Raw genomic sequence first — 18,807 nt, 5'->3', positions numbered from 1 at the left:
ACATTGCAGCGGACCTCTTTGGACTGCCCTCAGATTCATGGTCTTCAATTTAGGGACAATTGCAAGTGGGATTCCTAAAAGGTAACTGTAAAAGGTATATGTAGATTCCTACCTTTGGTTACACTCAATTGACCCATAACCCCAGGCTCCTCTGATGGTCCCACTTTAGCATAATATTATCTGAAAGACCTAACTGCTGAAGAAAAAGGGGAATCATTGTTGCTGGCAGTGTAATGGTGGCGAACGTCCTAGACCTAAAAGATACGAAATGAACAAGTTATGTTTAGGCATCACACAGTACATCTCCAAACCAAAGACTCTCATGTATATATGTTTTCATGCTCTTAATTACATCTCATTTCCACCTTCCACAAGTAATGGCAGGGTTAGAGTTATCATCCTTAAGCTCCCACCAAACGTTCTTCAATCAGCCTTAACTCAATAGCCCGTCCCACACCACACCACACCACTCTTGGTAAAGGCAGGGTTTTTTATAAGAAATTCCCAATCCTTTCTGGCTTCTCTGTAAGGCCAAGGAGTGTACGCTCCTTGTTCTTGCTCCTGACTGCAGTCATTATTGAGTACAGTCATTATTAGTTGCAAAAATAATCTCCAGCAATTGCAGCTATGGCTTGACAACATTGAATATTAGTGGCCACATGTGGCATGGACCTTCATTTTCTTGGCACTAGCCCTTCCACCAGTTAATCCCCTCTCTCTTGCTGACATTCTTCACAGTCCTACCTCTAGTAGGCATAACAGTCTTTTGCAAGTCCCCTGGAGTTTACCTGAATCCCTTTTGGCATTGGATGTGCATCTGATCGTTTTTAGTTTCATAAAGAACGCACCTTCTGAGTGCCTATCGAAGAGGTGCCTTGTGTCTCTTTCCCATCTATTCTAGGAAAGCGACCTGTGGAGTAAATTAAAATAAACATGGCAAATCATTGGCTTCTGCTTTCAGGTTTAAGGTGATCTTGGAGCTCCTGTGAATTCAGATTTAAGAGGCAACTACCAAAATAAACACACACACACACACACACACACACACACAGGCAATTGCAACCAATACATCTCAAGCAACAGGAAGTCAGAGCACTTGCCCTAACAACTAAGCACCTACTTTGTCTTCATGCTCAGCCCTGCTTGCAAACGTCTTTACACAGTGCCTGGCAACACAGCTAAAATTGTCTGTATGATCACAGAGCACATAGTGGGTAAAACTCCAACTGGGACTTATAAAGACCTAAATATTGACCACCAAAGCCCTCTGGTGACCAACCAAATTGTCTGCAATGACAATCTGGCTATACCTATCATGCCACATAGCATTTAACCTGAAAAATCCTCTTGCAATGTCTGCGAATATTTGTCTTTTTTAGTAGTGTTAGCTGCAGTTAGACTAAAGTAACTTTTACAACTATAATCTTAACTCGGTGTTCTTTTATAACCCTACCCTGTGTTCTTTGATGTGAGTTAATTATATTCAAGATCCCACTAGCTGGAAACATTAAATCTTTTGTTTGTTCTCTCTATCTCCCTGTCTCTCTTAGTGCAAGTGAAGACACTTTACTTCAAGAGCCATGGCAAGACTTCGGGGCATCAGCATGTTTGTTGCGGTGATTCTCATGATCCAAGCAGCATTTGTAATTGTAATGTATTCAAGGAATGGCACTTCACCTCAGATAGATGAAAGACCAGACAACACAAAACCAGACAAAGTTCACATACTAATACTTTCTTCCTGGAGGTCTGGCTCCTCCTTTGTTGGACAACTTTTCGGCCAGCATCCGGATGTCTTCTACCTGATGGAGCCAGCATGGCATGTGTGGGTGGCCATGTACCAGAACAATGCCAATGTCCTCCACATGGCAGTGAGAGATTTGATCCGGTCCGTGTTCTTGTGCGACATGTCAGTCTTTGATGCTTACATGCATTTAAAGCGAAACGTGTCTGATCTTTTTCAGTGGGCTGTCAGCAGAGCTCTCTGTTCAGTCCCTGCCTGTGATGCTTTTCAGCGTACAGAAATAACCAGTGAAATGACCTGTAAAACGCTTTGTGGAAAATACCCGTTTGAACGAGTCGAACAAGCGTGTAAGACGTACAGTCATGTTGTTCTGAAAGAAGTCCGTTTCTTTGACCTCAAAGTGCTCTACCCCCTTCTTAGAGATCCGTCCCTCAACCTCAAAATCATCCACTTAATTCGGGATCCAAGGGCTGTAGTCAAATCACGGGAACAGACTGTAAAAGCCTTGAGGCGTGACAATGGGATTGTTCTCAATACCAATGGCACAAAAGTGGATGACAACAAATTTGAAGTTATGCAGCAGATCTGCAGAAGCCACGTCCAGATTTATGAAACCGCTACTCAAAAAACTCCTGATTTTCTGAAGGGCCGTTACATGATGGTAAGATTTGAAGATCTAGTCCGTGATCCAACGATTGAAATCTCTGCCATGTATGAGTTCGCCCAACTCAAGCCAACCAAGAAACTGGAGAGCTGGCTTTTCAACATCACCCATGGGCGAGGTCCGGGGAACAAGAGAGAAGCCTTCAAGACCACCTCAAGAGATGCAGTGAATGTTTCCCAGGCATGGAGAAATGCTGTCCCATTCGAGAAAATACAAAAAATCCAAGAGGTTTGCAAGGGTGCCATGACCATGCTTGGCTATCACTTGGTGGATTCTGAGATAGAGCAAAAGGACTTATCCTATGAGGTAGTGTTGCCAAGAAGACAATACCAATTTAGTTGGTCATCGATCAAGGAAAGAAAAGTGAAATAAAATGTTCCTTACAGGTGTTAAACGTTGTATTTATTTACTGTGAAAGCTTTAGATTTTGTACTGTGATGAGTTGTAAACCTAGGCAAGATACTTCTCAAACGCCTTCTCTTCTACAAAGGAGGGAAGGAAAACTAACAACTGCATACTGAAATATCAGTTCACAGAGGGTCGTCATGAAAGACTTTGCGGGTCATTACAGCTCACCTCAAGATAACTTCCTCAACTTACTTTGGATTGAACGAAATAATACATTTTGCATCAACTCATGGCAGCCAGCGAAGTAAACCAAAGCATTTGAGAACAATTTAAGAGCTGAGCTGCTCCTGTGAGATAAGGTGTGTGGCCATTTTCGATGTACCTAAATCATTTAATGCTACCAGATACTTTTTAAAGCTTTTCTTAAAATACAAGTTGGATTTGTACAGTAATGATGTCCAGTGGTGTAACTCTTAAGACATGAATACAGAGGAATGATTGAACTAGGTGAAATCCAACATTAATTGTTACATTAACCACACAATTATAATAGGAAGAGCAGGAACATGAACAGGAAGGACCAACTGCACATGGGTCTTTAAGAAGATTCCAAGGCATAGTGGGTGATCGTCTCTGGAAACTGGCGTCTGCATGCACTCGGCTATCTGATTACATGTTTCATCGAAATGATCATCGGAAGTGTTATATGGCCAAAGTAGCTGCATGCACTTCTCCCTTTCATGTTTAGTCTGCCTATTATGCCCATATGAGGAAGTGCACTGTGAGAGCATGAAGTAGCCTGTGACTGGCTACAGCAGTAAGATCTTTTTGTGTTTTTTGTTTAAAGCTGCACTCGCCTGTGGGCCTGCCCTCCCCTGCTGGATGATTAAAAGAATAGTAAATGGGTGAGAACCCGGTGAGGCCAGTGGGGTTGGTGCTCCATTTCCTCCCAAAGTTGCAAAAAAATATCCATTTAAATGAAGTTTTGGGTTGCAGGAGCAGAACTTTCATTATCTCAGTGTAATCGGTAAATATAGTTGTATATAAAGAATCTTTACATATAATATGAGAGTGGTGTGAGTTGGAGGGAGGTGATATGCCAAGGAGTGCTGAAGAGTGCAGGACGGCACTAAATAAAAATAGGTATATCGTATTTCATCAGAACAAAGTATTAAAATCATCGTGCAATACTGGAAAGGCTATGATGTAGCATTTTGAGGGCTTGTAAAGGACTGGGTTATCCGTGTGAACTGAATTCTGACAAACATTGTTACAAAATATACTTGCAAATTGAAGTCAACGTGTTGTTTCCTCAAAACCGGCTCTTTAATAAGGATTCACAAGTATTTCACAATAAGGTCGAGATGCGACTTTTTAATCTCCAAACATCATTTTTCAAATTTTCTAAATGTTCTTGAATGTTGGACGTAACTCCGATACCTGGATGTAACCGGATAAGACCAAGTTATTTTACTTTTGCCTAGGGAGGTGCAGCCAATTATTCGAATTTTATGAGTCTCAAATTGTGTTCAATAAAATATAATTTTGAAAAAATGATTAGGCTGAGTCTTAAATTTGACAGGTTGCAGTTGTTACTCATGTTTTGTATGTCTCTTTCTTTTCCTTCCCTTTGGAGAATTGATTTGGTTCCTGGTGCCCACTGGTAGAACACAGTCTCTGAAGGCCTTTGGTCCTTTCAGGGCAATGCTTGCTTCTCTTTCCAGTAAAATCTATTGCTTTGCAACTTGGCAGCACACACCTTTTACTACTGTTCACAGAGATTGTTTGCACATCTTTAATTCCATGTCTTCAGTTAGATGTTCAGAGGGTGATTGTAGCATTCAATAATAGTCCCATTCCCTTTCCTGTGTTTGGTGGAGAAAGCGAGAACTGGATAGCCAAGTAATTGAATGTCTGCTCATTCATCGTGCACCCTCATTGCTCACATTTGCTTTCCCCAGAGGGCAGTGCAGGTAGGACCCCTTCCTCACCCCCAGGGACTCAAGCCTGAGGGTGGTTTCACAGATTAATCAATTCAGCTGGAAGCACTGTTGGATATCCCTGGAATCTTACCTTGCCAAATGTAATTGTAAAGAGAAGCCCTGCATCAACACCATGACTTAAATAAGTACATCTCTGACTAGGGAGAAGTCTGAGCAAATTTCAATTTCTGTCTAAAAATGTATCATTGAAAGGTAATTTCTGCGACTGTGTACCTTTTGTGCATCATTTTCTGGTTTCCACCCTAATGCACTGCATTCTGATTAGTCCAAGTGTTTGCCTGAGTGTAAAATAATGAGGTTTACAAATTACAATATAATACTCTGGATTCTGAAAGCCCTGTATATTCACCTCCCTCTCATTTCTTTATTATCGGCGACTTGTGATGCACCCAGTCGCCGTTTATAAAGAAAAGGCATCAAAACTGGACTGTAATTAGTTATTACGGTAGAGTTCTGACATTACAATTCCTGCTGCCAGGGCCAGAAGCGGGGTTAAAGGCAGGTAAAGTTATGGAGCACAATTAAAGCAGCTGTTTAAAGCTATGAAAAGGGAAGGTTGCTTCTCCTTCTTCTGCTCTATTTTAATAGGTTACAATGAAACAGAATGTTTTATTTTTGTACTCCTTAGACAGAAAAAAGCTAGATTCTTTCTGCATGTTTCTAAACATTCCGAGCTACTGCATTTTTTTAATCTGACTTATAGTGAACTGTTTTCAATATCTGTTTGCCACAAATATCTAACAAGTTTTTGATGTGTTTAATATTAAACTAGAGGTTTTATTTTTATTTTTCATGTTTGCTAACCTGCTCATGGTTTCATATGAAAGAGATATGCACCAAGGTTTTATATGGTTTGTGGGGAAGGTGATTGTGTGACCATGTATTATATGAGAGAAAGTACCCCCTGGAGTACATAAGTGTTAGAAATTGTGGTTTCTAGTTGGCAGTGGTTTGCACCCTATCCAAGTAGGGACCCTCACTCTAGGCAGGGTAAGTAAGTTACACACTGAGAATAACCTGTGCTCACCCCCATGTTAGCTTGGCAAGAGCAAACACACACCACACACCCACCACCACACCAGTTTATAAAAAAAACAATATTAATCTGAGTAGAACAAGACCAAAACTACAAACTTCCAACATACACAAGTCAAGATATTAATTTTAAAGGTTTAAAATATAGGGCTTGGAAAACAATGTCATCCACCGGGCTATCTGGTTGTGCTTAAACACAGTCAGTCAACCTCGATGGAGCGCAGACCCTTGTCGGGAGGCATGCAGACCTTGGTACAGTATCTTGTAGGCATCGGAAATCAAAGACGATACAAGACGCAACGGAAGTGAGGTGTCATGGAGGCAAGTGCAGCGTTGGTTCCTTACTGCTATGGAGGATGTTGGCACGTCTCCGCAGCGGTGAGTATGGCACGCTACTGCAGCAAATGCTGATTTGGCGAATTAGTTTCATGAATAATAAGCTGACCACCAGCATTAAAGGACTACTGCTACATAATCAGAATTCTCGTACAGAATTGCAAATTAACAATGTGGGCTTAAGGGCCAAACGTTGAAATACTAATTCGGCGTGACCCATCAACACAAGGAAGTTAGTAGGATCCTGAAAAATTAGCAGAAACCAGCTGATCTTACATGTCCACAAAGCTCACAGCCCTGAGGAACTTCTTTTAAACACACCACCGGCCCACCATAAAGGTCGAAACGCGTCGGCGTATTTAAGAGAGTGGCCAAGAGTTCTCATTCAATGTATAGAAATTGCCCATATATGTGTGCATTACCAGTGATCGAATACATGATCAAATGTGTATAATAAGCTATGCTCTGACCACATTTCAAGATAGGGCCAAGCAGTACCGGTTTGGACTGCAGACAAAAGGGTATAAATTGAGACTTGCCCCAGTATATGATAGCGTAGGACACTAGATACCTAAACCAGTTTATGTTTTATGAACAACTCCTTGCATACACTTTAATGATTTGTTTGATGTAATGTATTTTGATATGTACCTGTCTTGTCTTTGATTTATGAGGTACCAAGTGTAACCTTTTGTGAAGGTATGTAGAGTGTACATTTTGTTCATTAAAAAATGAATAGATTAAGAAATATGATACCTTGTATATCCACACTTATTTAAATCTTGAAAATCAATGTTTTGATTATTTCTTTTGGTGCGATATCATTTTGTGTACACTTTTGATATAGTTTTCAAATCCGAACAAGTCAAGTTATTGACGTTTGGAGAAACAATTTTTTTGGTTTTTTCAAGTTAGATATTAGATTGATGGTCTCTGGGTAGCTTTTTTATGATAGAGATTGTTGGCACTTGAGGATAGTGCATTGCATACAGGAGGTGAAGCAAGTGAAGCATCTATTCCGGGCGACTGTGCAGAGTCTTGGAGTCGCTGACACCCGGAGACGTGGCGAGGTGCAAGCGAGGTGATGTAGCAGTTTCCAATGTCACCCTCTATGCCTTACTGCTGTGCGGTGTTGATGATTAGGTCGGCGCCCAGGGACGATGCGTTGCACATGGGAGGTGAGGTGTCTCTGACAGCGAGGCGTTGGTTCCAATTGCGCTGCAGAGTCGATGAGGCGTTGAAGGTCAAGCCCGAGTTTTCGTTTCTGCAGCGCCAAGGTTGAACCACTGGATCACAAGTGCGGAGTTGAAGCCGTACATCATGGACTTCGGTGGTGCGGTGCTCCGGGCTCCCTCAGTGGCGGTTCTTCAGAGGTGCTCCTGTGTTGTCAAAGTCTGCATTGTAAATCACGGTTGTTGGGTCGAGCAGGGACCACAGCTTCAGTGCAGGCTGCGGCACTGCGTCAAAGTTGCAAACAGCCATCGATTCCAAAGTTGCTTGGTGTTGGTTTCTTCTTTGTAACACTAAAAAACTCACTTCCAAGGGCCCAGCAAATGGATTTGGCACCACTTGGCAAGTCGGGCTTTCAGCAGAGGAGCCCAGGTGCTACAGGTGAAGTCTTTGACCCTGAGACTTACAACAGGAGGCAAGCTCAACTCAAGCCCTTGGAGAAACTTTAGAAGGCAGGATGTAGAGAGCAACGTCTAGTCCTCTCACTCACAGGACTGAAGCAGCAGGTCAACACAGCAAAGTGGCAGCCCCTCCTGACAACACAACAGCTCTTCTTCCTGGCAGAATGTCCTCAGTCCAGAAGTGTTCTGGGTATATGGTGTCAGAGGTCCAGAACTTATGCCCAATTTGTCCTTTGAAGTAGGGAGACTTCAAAGAAAGGTCTTTGTAGTGCACAATACACTGACCTTTCTGGCCCTAGCTCCAGACACACTACATGGGGTGGTGACTTCTTAGTGTAGGGACAGGCACAGTCCTATTCAGGTGTAAGTGCAAACAGCTCCCACAACGCTAGCTCAGAAAGGCTCATTAGCCTGGCGAGAGTCCATCAGGATATGCAGGGCACACCTCAGCTCCTTTTGTGTGTGACTGTCTAGAGTGAATTCACAAACTCCAACTGTCGTCCAACCCAGATGTGTATTCTAGGGACAGGCAGAGGCAAAGAATGGTTAAGTAAGAAGATGTCAACTTTCTAAAAGTGGCATTGTCATTTCAGACCTGCAATTTAAAAAACAACGTCACTAAAATATGTGTTTTTAAATTGTGAGTCCAAAGACCCCAAACTCCAATTTTCTATCTGCTCCCAATTGGAAGATACACTTCTAAATGTTACAAGGCAGCTCAAATGCTAACTTATATAACTTATAGGAGAGATAGGCCTTGCTGTAGTGAAAAACGAATTTAGCAGTTCTCCACTACCAGGACATGTAAAACTCACTAGTATGTATCCTACCTTTTAAATACACTGCACCCTGCCAGTGGGGCTACCTAGGGCCTACCTTAGTGGTGCCTTACATGTAATTAAAGGGAAAGTTTGAACCTGGCAAGTGAGAACTTGCCAGGTCAAAATGGCAGTTTAAACTGCACACACAGGCTCTTTAGTGGCAGGCCTGAGACATGTTTGCATGCCTACTCATGTGGGTGGCAAAGCCAGTGCTCCAGGCCCACGAGTAGAATTTGATGTACAGGCCCTGGGCACACATGGAGCACTGTACTAGGGACTTACTAGTAAATCAAATATGCCAGTAATGGAGAAACCAACTACTATCAGGTTTTAGACGCAGAGCACTTGCCTTTTAGCACTGGTCAGCAGTGGTGAATGACCAGAGTCCTAAAGCCAGCACAAACTAAACTCAGAACACAGTCAAAAACAGGAGATTAGAAGCAAAAAGACAGGGGAAATGACACCAAAAGATGCCAGGTCAAAAAAAAAAAGGATATTGCAAGTTCTATGACCTTATAAATGAACTCTGCCTTGGGCCTCGTTCTTCTATAAGGGTATGGAGCTCCTCAGTGACTTGCAGTATATGTCGTGTAACATTACATTATCTCTTTGCGCTAGGGCACAATTCTATCTCCATGGAATGCTGAATAATATAACTGTATGTTGATTGAGGTGCCTTGTTTTGTTGGTGATTGCTCAGTGCCCCTGTGCTGCACCGAAACATGTATACCTCTGTAAAGTATGTCTATGGAATATGGAGCAAGAGACAATAGGCTAAATCTCTTACAGTCCGCCACTTTGTCTCCTGTTGCTCCTCCAAGGCTTTCCAGCTGCCTAATTTCCATGAAGGAGTAGTCTTTGGGTCAGGTCCATTCTGGGAGGGGAGTCAAAATTACTGCTGGAATGGCTTGGCTATGGACAACATTATCCATTCTAGAATCATGTCTATTATCACCAAAGCAGTGGAATTGTAGCCTCATATTGCACTAAACAAGATTATCTTCAGGGGAATCCAAAAGGCGAGGGGAGGATAAATGCAATGTTAATGTTTTTCTTATTTTGTGAAATACATTTATGAGATAGAAGAACTATAAAGGAGTGCAGCCAGAGATTTTTCTTACTTTCCAACTCAACTGACTGAGCAGCATACAAGATGTATACAAAAATCAGGAATGGAGTTTTTCACTGTACTAATAAGGTATCTGCTGCTCTCAGTGGTGGTGGTAGAACTCCAGCTTTGTGTAAACGGCAACCATTTCAAAATCAGGCACTTGGTGTAGCTGTGTGTCTGCATGCCTAATACAGCACCCTCTTGACTATAACAAATCATCAATTTCAGAAAGTCTCAGCGACTTATAAGCCTCATCCAAGTACTACTATTGGTTGCATGTACCTCAGTGTATGCAACAAAATACAAGCGCAGGTCTAAGGCTTGGCTGGTGAACAGGTTTAAAAGGCTTGGCAGTGAAAGAGTACCAAAGTATGTATGTACCATTTGCTTTTTATTATCTGCTTTCTTACAAAATGCTAAAAAATTTGAACTACTTTTAAAACAGGAGTAGCTGAATACGTTAAAATTGGCAACATTTTTTAACAGCACTTGTAACTCTCTGGATGCTGGGCACCAGGTTTTTGGTTCTGGAGTTTTACTGAACAAATTAGTGCATTCTATGGTCCTTGGTTGGTCTTTCCAACTAAAAACAAGCATTGTCATAGCCAATGGATCTCGCCTTTGGGACCTTATAAGTGTTTAGCCTGAGCTATTGGCAGTGGCGGCTGCCATTAACAAAGGGTAGTGGGGCGGTTAGCACGGGGGGAGAACGCGCCTGGGGAAGGTCAGGGGGGAACATGTTAAAATTATAAATATGAAAACTTATGTGAAGCAGCCGGCCGCCTCCTGTGTTGGGTCGCTCCTGCTGGCATCTTCCTGGTCCCAGCAGCCCCTGGGGACAGACTCCCATCCAATCCCCGTGCTGCACAGCAGCGCAGGGATTGGCCTGAGTAGGCAGGAAAGGTGCTCGCTCCGGTCATGGGGTCTGTGGGGTTTTTCCAGTCTGGCTGCTGAATCCTAAGTGTGCATGTGTGTTTTGGTCAACCTGAGATGGCTGGCCAAACACATATGCATATTTAGGGAGTGCACAAGCACTCCTTCTCCCACCTCCTATTCCCCGCCCCTCTCTGCACAAGTTGGCTCAGAGCAGGCAAACAAAAAATAAAATTATGCTAGTTTGATTTTTCGTTTGCTGGGGAGATTGCGGAGGAGCTGCTATTGGCTTTTGCAATGTTTTTAAGCTGTGTTACCCAAGCAGACAGATATGCCTAAGTAGAAAAGAGATCGTTTGATGTAACCAATGATTGAAGATCTTGTTAGTGTGGATTCAAACGATACACCGACCCTAATGCACAAGCACGTTAAAAGTGCTTGTGCATGAAGCAAAGAGAACGTGAAGTTTATGAACTTAGTTTGGTGTGGGTGCAAATTTTGCATTGCCAATGGAGGTACCAATGGGTGTGGCAGACTGGCCTCAAGGGTCCTGTGACCCCAGTGACAGAGTCACTGTCGCTAGAAGGTGTGCTGTTTCGTAGGCCTGCCTGCAAGACTGGAGGTGAACTTCTGTATGGATTGTGGTGGGCAGGCCTTCAAGGTTAACCCACTCTTGCAACCGCTGGGGTTCACCTGCTGGTGCTAAGACACCAGAGCTTCTAAGGTCTAGCGGGGCTTCTAAGGTCCAGCATGGGAATGTGCTCCCTCAGGAGAGTGGTCTGGTGGACTCGTCATAAATGCTGAACCTGGTTCCTCGGTTCCAAATTTGTCACCTCTGGCAATGTCACATTCTCTTCCCCCCCACTGAACACCATACTGCCCCACTGAGGTCAACTCGAACTGCCGTCAGGTACAACCTAATTGTGCACCTCCTATAAACGTCTGGATGTGACTCATTTCAAATTATGCCAGAGTAATATGCTGCATGAAAGCAAAAAGTAATAACATCCTGGAAAAAGCAAACACTTAAGGGATTGCAAAATTAAGTAAAGCATGTGAAATGTGCTTTACTTAATTTTGCATTCCCTTAAGTGTTTGCTTTTTCCAGGATGTTATTACTTTTTGCTTTCATGCAGCATATTACTCTTGTCAAGTTCCTTCATTCATTCCCCTGTGAAATGGATCCAAAAGAGAAAGAAACCGAGAGGTAAGAGAGGGTAAGAGCTGTTTCTTGTAGTCACGCTTTCATTCAGTAAGTGAGGAGGAGCAAGACAGAGACAGAAAGAGAAGGAAGAAGAGGAAGAACTGAGCAGGAGAAGTGGGCACTGTCCTTGTCAGAGCAGAAGTGTCTGTGGACAGACATGCCCAGGCACGGCCAGTGGAGTCCGACCTCTCATGGTATAAAAACCGTCAACAATGAGAAATGTTTTTAGCACATGACCAGCATTGCTACGCATTATGAAACCCACTGATTTTTAAAAAAAATATAGGAAATGCTATCAATAAAAATAAATACGCATATGTGCTAACTTCAAAGAATACCTACGAAGGAGGAGATTAAGTGAAATGCAAGCAGCGCTGTGTGCCAGCCAGCAGCAAGGAGAGGGCGGAAAGAAAAAGTAGTGCAGTTAAACAAAACATATAGCCCATACTGAAGGGATCTATGTAGCAGGGGCAGTCGGCAGGGCAGAAACAAAACAGCCTCAAGGCGGGACAATTGGACACTATTCACCAACAAAAACTACGGAATTAGTAAAGACAGACCAATCAACCAATGAAAAGCAGTGGGAGTGTGGTGGGTGGGTTCAAATTCCACAGACCGAATACAGCATGGCTTGCAGAGCAGCGCATGCACGCTGCCTCTAGGCTCGACCTAAACCAGCCTGAACAATGTTTTGGAATGGGGAAGATCTGGATACACAGTCTGTGGCGAACATCCATTGATACGGAGACCCAAGTGTGCCCAATGTGAGCACAGGCGAAAGGAAGTCACTTTGTTCATGAGCTACAGACCAAGGACCGAAATTACCTGTAGAAACCAATCAACCGCTTTGTACAAGTAATCGCTCCATAGAGTGAAAGGACTGGTTGGGCCTGGAAACTGAAGTATTTCCAAAGGGGCAATGACACTTCATATTTTTGCCCTGCTCCTCTGCGGTTGGGCTAACCATGAAGTGAACTTAAAGCCTCTCTCAATCTCCTTGTCAGTCTGTCACTAAATCCCACTGTCTGACCCTCCTTTCACGTCTGTCTGACTCCACTATTTGTGTGGGACTTTAGGTTGTTTGTGCATGTGAACCCTCTGCGCAAGACTCACTGACTGTTCTGTGTACGTGTGAAAGTAGGAGTATTGACATATGTACATTCACATATGATGCATGTCACTGTAAGTATGTTCTGTGCCTGTGTGTGTGCTATTTTCAAAACCCAAATGCATTGCCTATTTTAGGGTATCGCAGGTTACACACAGATCACTACAGCAGACCCTATACTTCTTGATCATGGATTGGATCGTAGTTTGAATGACATGAGTCCAACTTGCTAGCCTGTTTTTTTCCAGCTTAGTTTTATAAACCTCTTTTTATACAATTTACAAACCTCAATTCTTTAGTTTTGAAAGACTTCAAAAATGTGGGGTGCTTTTTATTTTTAAAATATTGTCCCAACTCCTACTAATACCACTCCCCCAATACTCCTTTTCATTACTCTCCTGGATAGAAACCCCACCAACTCCCTCCCCTCTCCTATGTCATTACACAATCTTTTTAGGTGGGTACTGTGTGGTGATTGTTGGAAAACATCAGACTTACACCCCCGAATCCCATGGATCAAGGTACCACCCAGCTGATAATGTATTGGCTCTGTTTTATGTTAGATAAAGCTGGGACCCACAGTAATACCAGGAAAAGGGGCTCTTTCATAGTGCTCAAGTTAAGGCCTGTTCAGCTACACACTTCTCACAGTACCCCTCCCCAGAGAGTGGTGCCATTTTATTTTTCCCTGCATGGACTTTTGAGAGGACCAAAACAGGTTCCTGATTAAACAATGCACCCCACCAGTCTTGATCGGTTCACTGACGCCTCAAGTCGTATCTCGAGCATGTATAAAGTAAACAGGCCTTGAGTTTCCAGGCTTGCCTGTCAAATCTGACCTCTATGATGTCCAATAAACCAGAATGCCTTTAATTTTTGGTGGTGAAGCCATTTTCACTTTCTCCCGCAGCTGCTCTTGTGTAAAGTTTGGAGTTACTTCGCTCCAAATGGTTGCAGCTGTCAAACTCCCTTGTACATGTACAGATATTGGGTTACTGAAATGTTTGCTCACTTTGCTCTGGGGGCTAACCATTTGTCTTTTGATCGTGTCGTAAGGCTACCATTGCATACCTAAGATCACTGCCTGGTCTACTCTATCAAGAGATGCAGGGGGGATCTTTTACTTCACTGTCTTGGTTTCACTAGTGGAGCCTGTCTTAGGAGATTGTTTCTGTTCATTTGTACCCCTGATGCTTTCCCCATGCATCTTCATCACCCCACACCTCAAGAAAAAGATCTGCTCATGTTTAAATCTTTGTGATCAGCCAGGGGTGAGGTCACATTAATCTCCCTGGATCGAGGTTTGCCCTTGCTGATCACCGGGAGAAGCTCCTTATGGCTTCATCTCCTGTTGCTTTCGGTGACCTAAGCAGGTGAGTGGGGACTTGCATTTAGTGTCCTCCTTTCATAAGACTTTGGCACTCACTCCTTTACTGGCTCTGTTTATCACTCCAGTGCTCCACTTGATTAGGCAGTTTACATTGATCATTTACACAAGAGATCTATGTCGCTAGAAGGTGTAGATTTCTTTGCCCCCTTATCTCTCACGGTCACATCTACCTGCGTGCAATGACAGGTCCTGTTCCGGTGCCACAGTTCCACTCTACATTGACAGATTGGCTATTCCTGGCACTCTTTAATGGCCCAACTTCTGTGTTGGACTTGGCCCTCTCTGCAGAGTTATTTCTAAACTTTTGGGCTTAACACTGCTGTTTTCTGAACCTTTTTTGTTGACTTTTAGGACTCTGTGCACTTTACTACTGCTAGTGTGCTTGTTCTCTCTCCTTTAAATAGGGTAAAATTAGCTTCCATCCAATTTACATATTTAATTTGCTTGCAAGTTCCTAGTAAAGTGGTACTACATGTACCCAGGGCCTGTAAACCAAGTGCTACTAGTAGGCCTACAGCACTGATCGTGCCACCCACTTATTTAGGTTTTTAAACCTGTTTCAGGCTTGCCATTGCCACTTGTTTGTGCAATTTTAAAACTGCCTTTTCGACCTGGTAAAATAAACCTTTGCCAGTTATAAACCTTAATTTTTAAAACCTATAAGTCACCCATAGAGAAGGCAAGGTATAGTGTATTTGAAATGTTGGACATGTACTGTTAATCTTTACATGTTTTGGTAGTGAAACATTCTCAAATTAGTTTTCACTACTACAAGGCCTATCTCTTTCATAGGATAACAGTGGGTTACTTTATTACATTTAATAAGTGATCACTTTCAAAATGGGAGCATGTAGGAATGCTGAGTTTGCTTTCTAAAGAATTCTTAATTTTAATAAATTCTTTAATGGGAAAGTCGGATTTTAAGTCACAATTCTGAAAATGCCACTTTTAAAAAGTTGCCATTTGCTTGTTCCAACCATTTGGTGCTTGCAACCCATACCCTGGGTTACATGACTAAGTTTAGCTGGCAGTTGGTGTTTGTGCATTGCTCCCAGACAGTGAGACCGAGGGGGTATAGGAATTGGCAGGATGGGTCGTCTCTTACCTACTGCACTTGCACATCACAAAGGCTGTGCTCAGCGCACTCACAAAGGGTTTGACACAAGTCTTTTGTGACTACAGACAAGCTGGGGCCAGGGCAGGGAGGCGAGAAATTCCAAATACCTCTTGGGTGAAACTTCCAGAGCTTTCCCTTCTTCATAGTGGGCACCAGGTATAAATATTGTACCCTCAGACCCAACTCTACAGTACATATCTGGAAGACTCCGAAGGACTGCTGTACTTCAGGAAGGACTGACTGTTGCCTTACTGCCTTAGTGAAAAGGACTGAACCTGCATCTTGAATGTAGGAACACCAGAGTGACTCCAAGGGATAGTTGGCTGGTCCCTGATCAGATCCTCGGGGGACAGAAAAGGCTCCAACCACTTTGAACCCAGCACCTGGACTCTGTCTGCTGCGAGTCCTTCCCCCGAGTGGTGCCACCCCAGTCTTGGACCGTTGGAAGTGGGTGTGAAGGTGCTCTGCCAGCCCAGCTGTGGACCTGTAACCAGAACCACTGCAGCTGCTTCGGAAACACCACAGCGCGATTCATCCCTGATGTAGGACCTCAAATCACAGCGCTCATCTTCCTCGAAACCGCCACTGCACGACGCATCCTCAGTGCAGGCCTTCTCATCTCAACCCCCTCATCTACGCCATCCTCAATGACGACACAGGACTTTGCAGCTCTTCCGCTGTTGTGTGACACATCCTCGATGCCGCACTTCACATTGCAAGGCCATCCTTGATGGCATCCTCTGAAGATAATGCAGGGCTCCGCATCTCCCCAGAATCACCACTGCGCAATGCATCCTCGATGTGGGATCTCACAGCACTCCGCAAAACATGATTTAAGGTACTTTGTTTAGCTGGCCTAACTTGGTCCCTGTATCCGGCCTGTGCTGCATTGGGATTGACCTGGATGTAAAAATTGCATATCTCCGTTTTACTGATTGGGTTTTTGTTGTTTTCATCTCAAATAAGTTATTACATTTCACTCTATATTTCTAAATTGGTGCGGGATTTTTCTTGCAATGTGTTTTCACTTTATTACTGGTTGAAGTGCTGCATAAATACTTTACACATTTCCTCTAAGTTAAGCCTGACTGCTCTGTGCCAAGCTACCAGAGGGTTAATCACAGGTTAATCTGGGGTTGGCTTGTCACTTCACCCTGACAGAATTTTTGTTGTTGCTTGAGTAAGGTTTCATCCCCACCCCCCCACCAGTAGCCCATTTTCCTACTTTCAGCCTTTAGCTTTGTCTCGCCTATGGAGCTTTTCCTCTCCCTACCATCCCTCTCATATCAGTTGTCAGAGCCCCCACACTAACACCTCCACCAAGCCGGTTATTCCTTGCACTCTAGTCTGTCAAGGTAAATACTGCAAAAAGACCTCTGCCTATACCACAATAAGAACTGCCGCGGAACCTGGGCTGCTCTGAAACCTTAACATTGTTCAGGGTACCACCCTGTGGGTCTTCTCTCATGCAGATTGGCCAGTAATGTACTAACTGGCTCTCACAGCAATGCACAAACACAATCTAACAGGATGTAAGCATCACTTCCATTTAAAGTCTTGTTGATGTATACAAATGCCATGGATAAAAACTTTAACCTGATAAACTAAATGCGCTCTAGCAATCTGGACACATACACATTGCTCATCGCAGGCTGATAAAGCACCCCACATGCAACAGAGCAGGGGTTCTGAACCTGAGATCTGCAACACCTACTCAGGTGGTCCATAACATTTAGAAATTAAATCATTTAACAAAATAATAAAGAACACATAAATACAAAAGCAAACCAAAAAACTCTTTAAATGTGAAGGAATTTTAAATTGGAAGTTAAAAATTAAGTTGGTATCCATAGCTTGATTCGGTTTAGGTACTTGTACTGAATCTAGTATAGACAATTGGAGACTTTAAATAAAACACTGGATAGCATGTATTAAGACAACAAAAAAAGACAAAGGGGTATGCTAGAGGCTAGCATTTCACTTCCTGTGTTAGAAATAATAAATATTTAGAAGTTCGAGCCGTCTCCTTAAAATAAAAATTCAGTTTTTCGTAGGGTTTTTTGTGAATTAAATAAAAAATATTATAATTTGTAAATCTGTTTGATGCATACTTGTTTCTGTACTTTTAGTTTCCAATTGTAGAAATTGCTTAAGTTAGGATCCCCAGCTTTCAGTGCTGATTGTTTGTGGCCCACAAAAGGTTAAAAACTGCTTCAATAGAGCACAAGATTGATATAGTTTAACATCTTGTCGAAACAGTGCTCGCCATCAGATTGTGTTTTTTTTTTAATCAAAGCAATGCTCCCCAGCTACAAATCCCATTCATCACAGTGACCACTGTTCATAATCAGAACAAAGCACACACCCCCAGATAGGTACATGAGGCTTAAATCACCAACTCAGCAGGACAGGTGGACTTCCCCATACCCGCAGATGGGTATTACTTAGGCCTGGGCCAAAATTCCGTTCTGTTCGCGGAAATTGCGATAATTTGGCATTTTCGCGTTCCGCGGAAAGCGCGAAAATGTCAATTTCCGCAGCTTAGCGATAATTTGTTTCTTGCTTGCGCTGTAAAAAAATACATTCTTGCGTGCGCGCGATCGCCTTACCTGAATCCCCGTGTTCGCTGACAAGTTTTCCCGACCCGTTCGCATTCTCCACGAGATATTGGATTGTTGGTAGCCATTTTGCGCTGTCTCGCAACAGTTTGCGCTCGCATTGTCGCACGAACACGTCATTCTTCTCGTGATCATGCACCGCGTGAGTATGAGAAGATTGAGATCTCAAACACGTCATTCTACATCGCGGGCGAGAGGGTGAGGACGCGGGCACGTCTAATCGAACGCGAACAGGAGAAAGAGACCCCGAACACGTCATATCCAACGCGACAGGGACGAAGAGAACGCGATCATGTCATTTTCGACACGCCGGCGGAAGTAATGTGAAGCTCGAGAACTCGAACATGTAAAATTTTCAATTTGGAGAGGAAGATCAGCTCTAGCAGCATGAAACCTTCTGCAAATGCTGATTTTGGATGAAAACAACTCCTTACATTGACATTTGGCTGTCCTTTTTTGTGCAAGGAGTCCTTTTTTTAAAAGGTGGAGAGAGGGAGGAAGTGACACAGAATCTCCAACTTCCTGTTCCTGTCCAGCAGGCTCCTCCCAGTGCTTTGTCCATCTCCTGCTCATTCTGCCTTTGGATTTGGAGCTGGAAAGATCACTCTTTTTCTCTGCTGCATCATTGCAATTGGATTTGAGGATTTTTGGAATAGGATATTTTACAAGTAAGTGGTTGTTGTGTCTGTTTGATTGTGGGCATTGCAGTTGTTGTAATTACAATTTATTTTTGAGAATTATCATCATTCCTTTTTTTATTTTGTGGGTAGTAGTAGTAGGCCCGAGCTAGCCATGGGCATGGCC

At 43.2% G+C, this 18,807-nt stretch overlaps 1 protein-coding gene across 1 annotated transcript in view; it reads left to right on the top strand.

The window, feature by feature from the left end:
- Positions 1–4,193, top strand: part of LOC146776293 (carbohydrate sulfotransferase 6-like) — a 127,747-nt gene extending 123,554 nt beyond the window's left edge. The window contains exon 3 of the mRNA XM_085637559.1: positions 1,551–4,193. Within this exon, the coding sequence (XP_085493685.1) occupies positions 1,581–2,780 (1,200 nt within the window). The 5' untranslated portion in view covers positions 1,551–1,580 and the 3' untranslated portion in view covers positions 2,781–4,193. The remainder of the gene's footprint in view (positions 1–1,550) is intronic.
- Positions 4,194–18,807: the final 14,614 nt, after the last annotated feature.

Source organism: Triturus cristatus, chromosome 12 (genome assembly GCF_964204655.1).
Source record: "Triturus cristatus chromosome 12, aTriCri1.1, whole genome shotgun sequence".
In the NCBI taxonomy this organism is placed as follows: Eukaryota; Metazoa; Chordata; class Amphibia; order Caudata; family Salamandridae; genus Triturus; species Triturus cristatus.
This window is presented reverse-complemented; position numbering and strand designations above follow the sequence as displayed.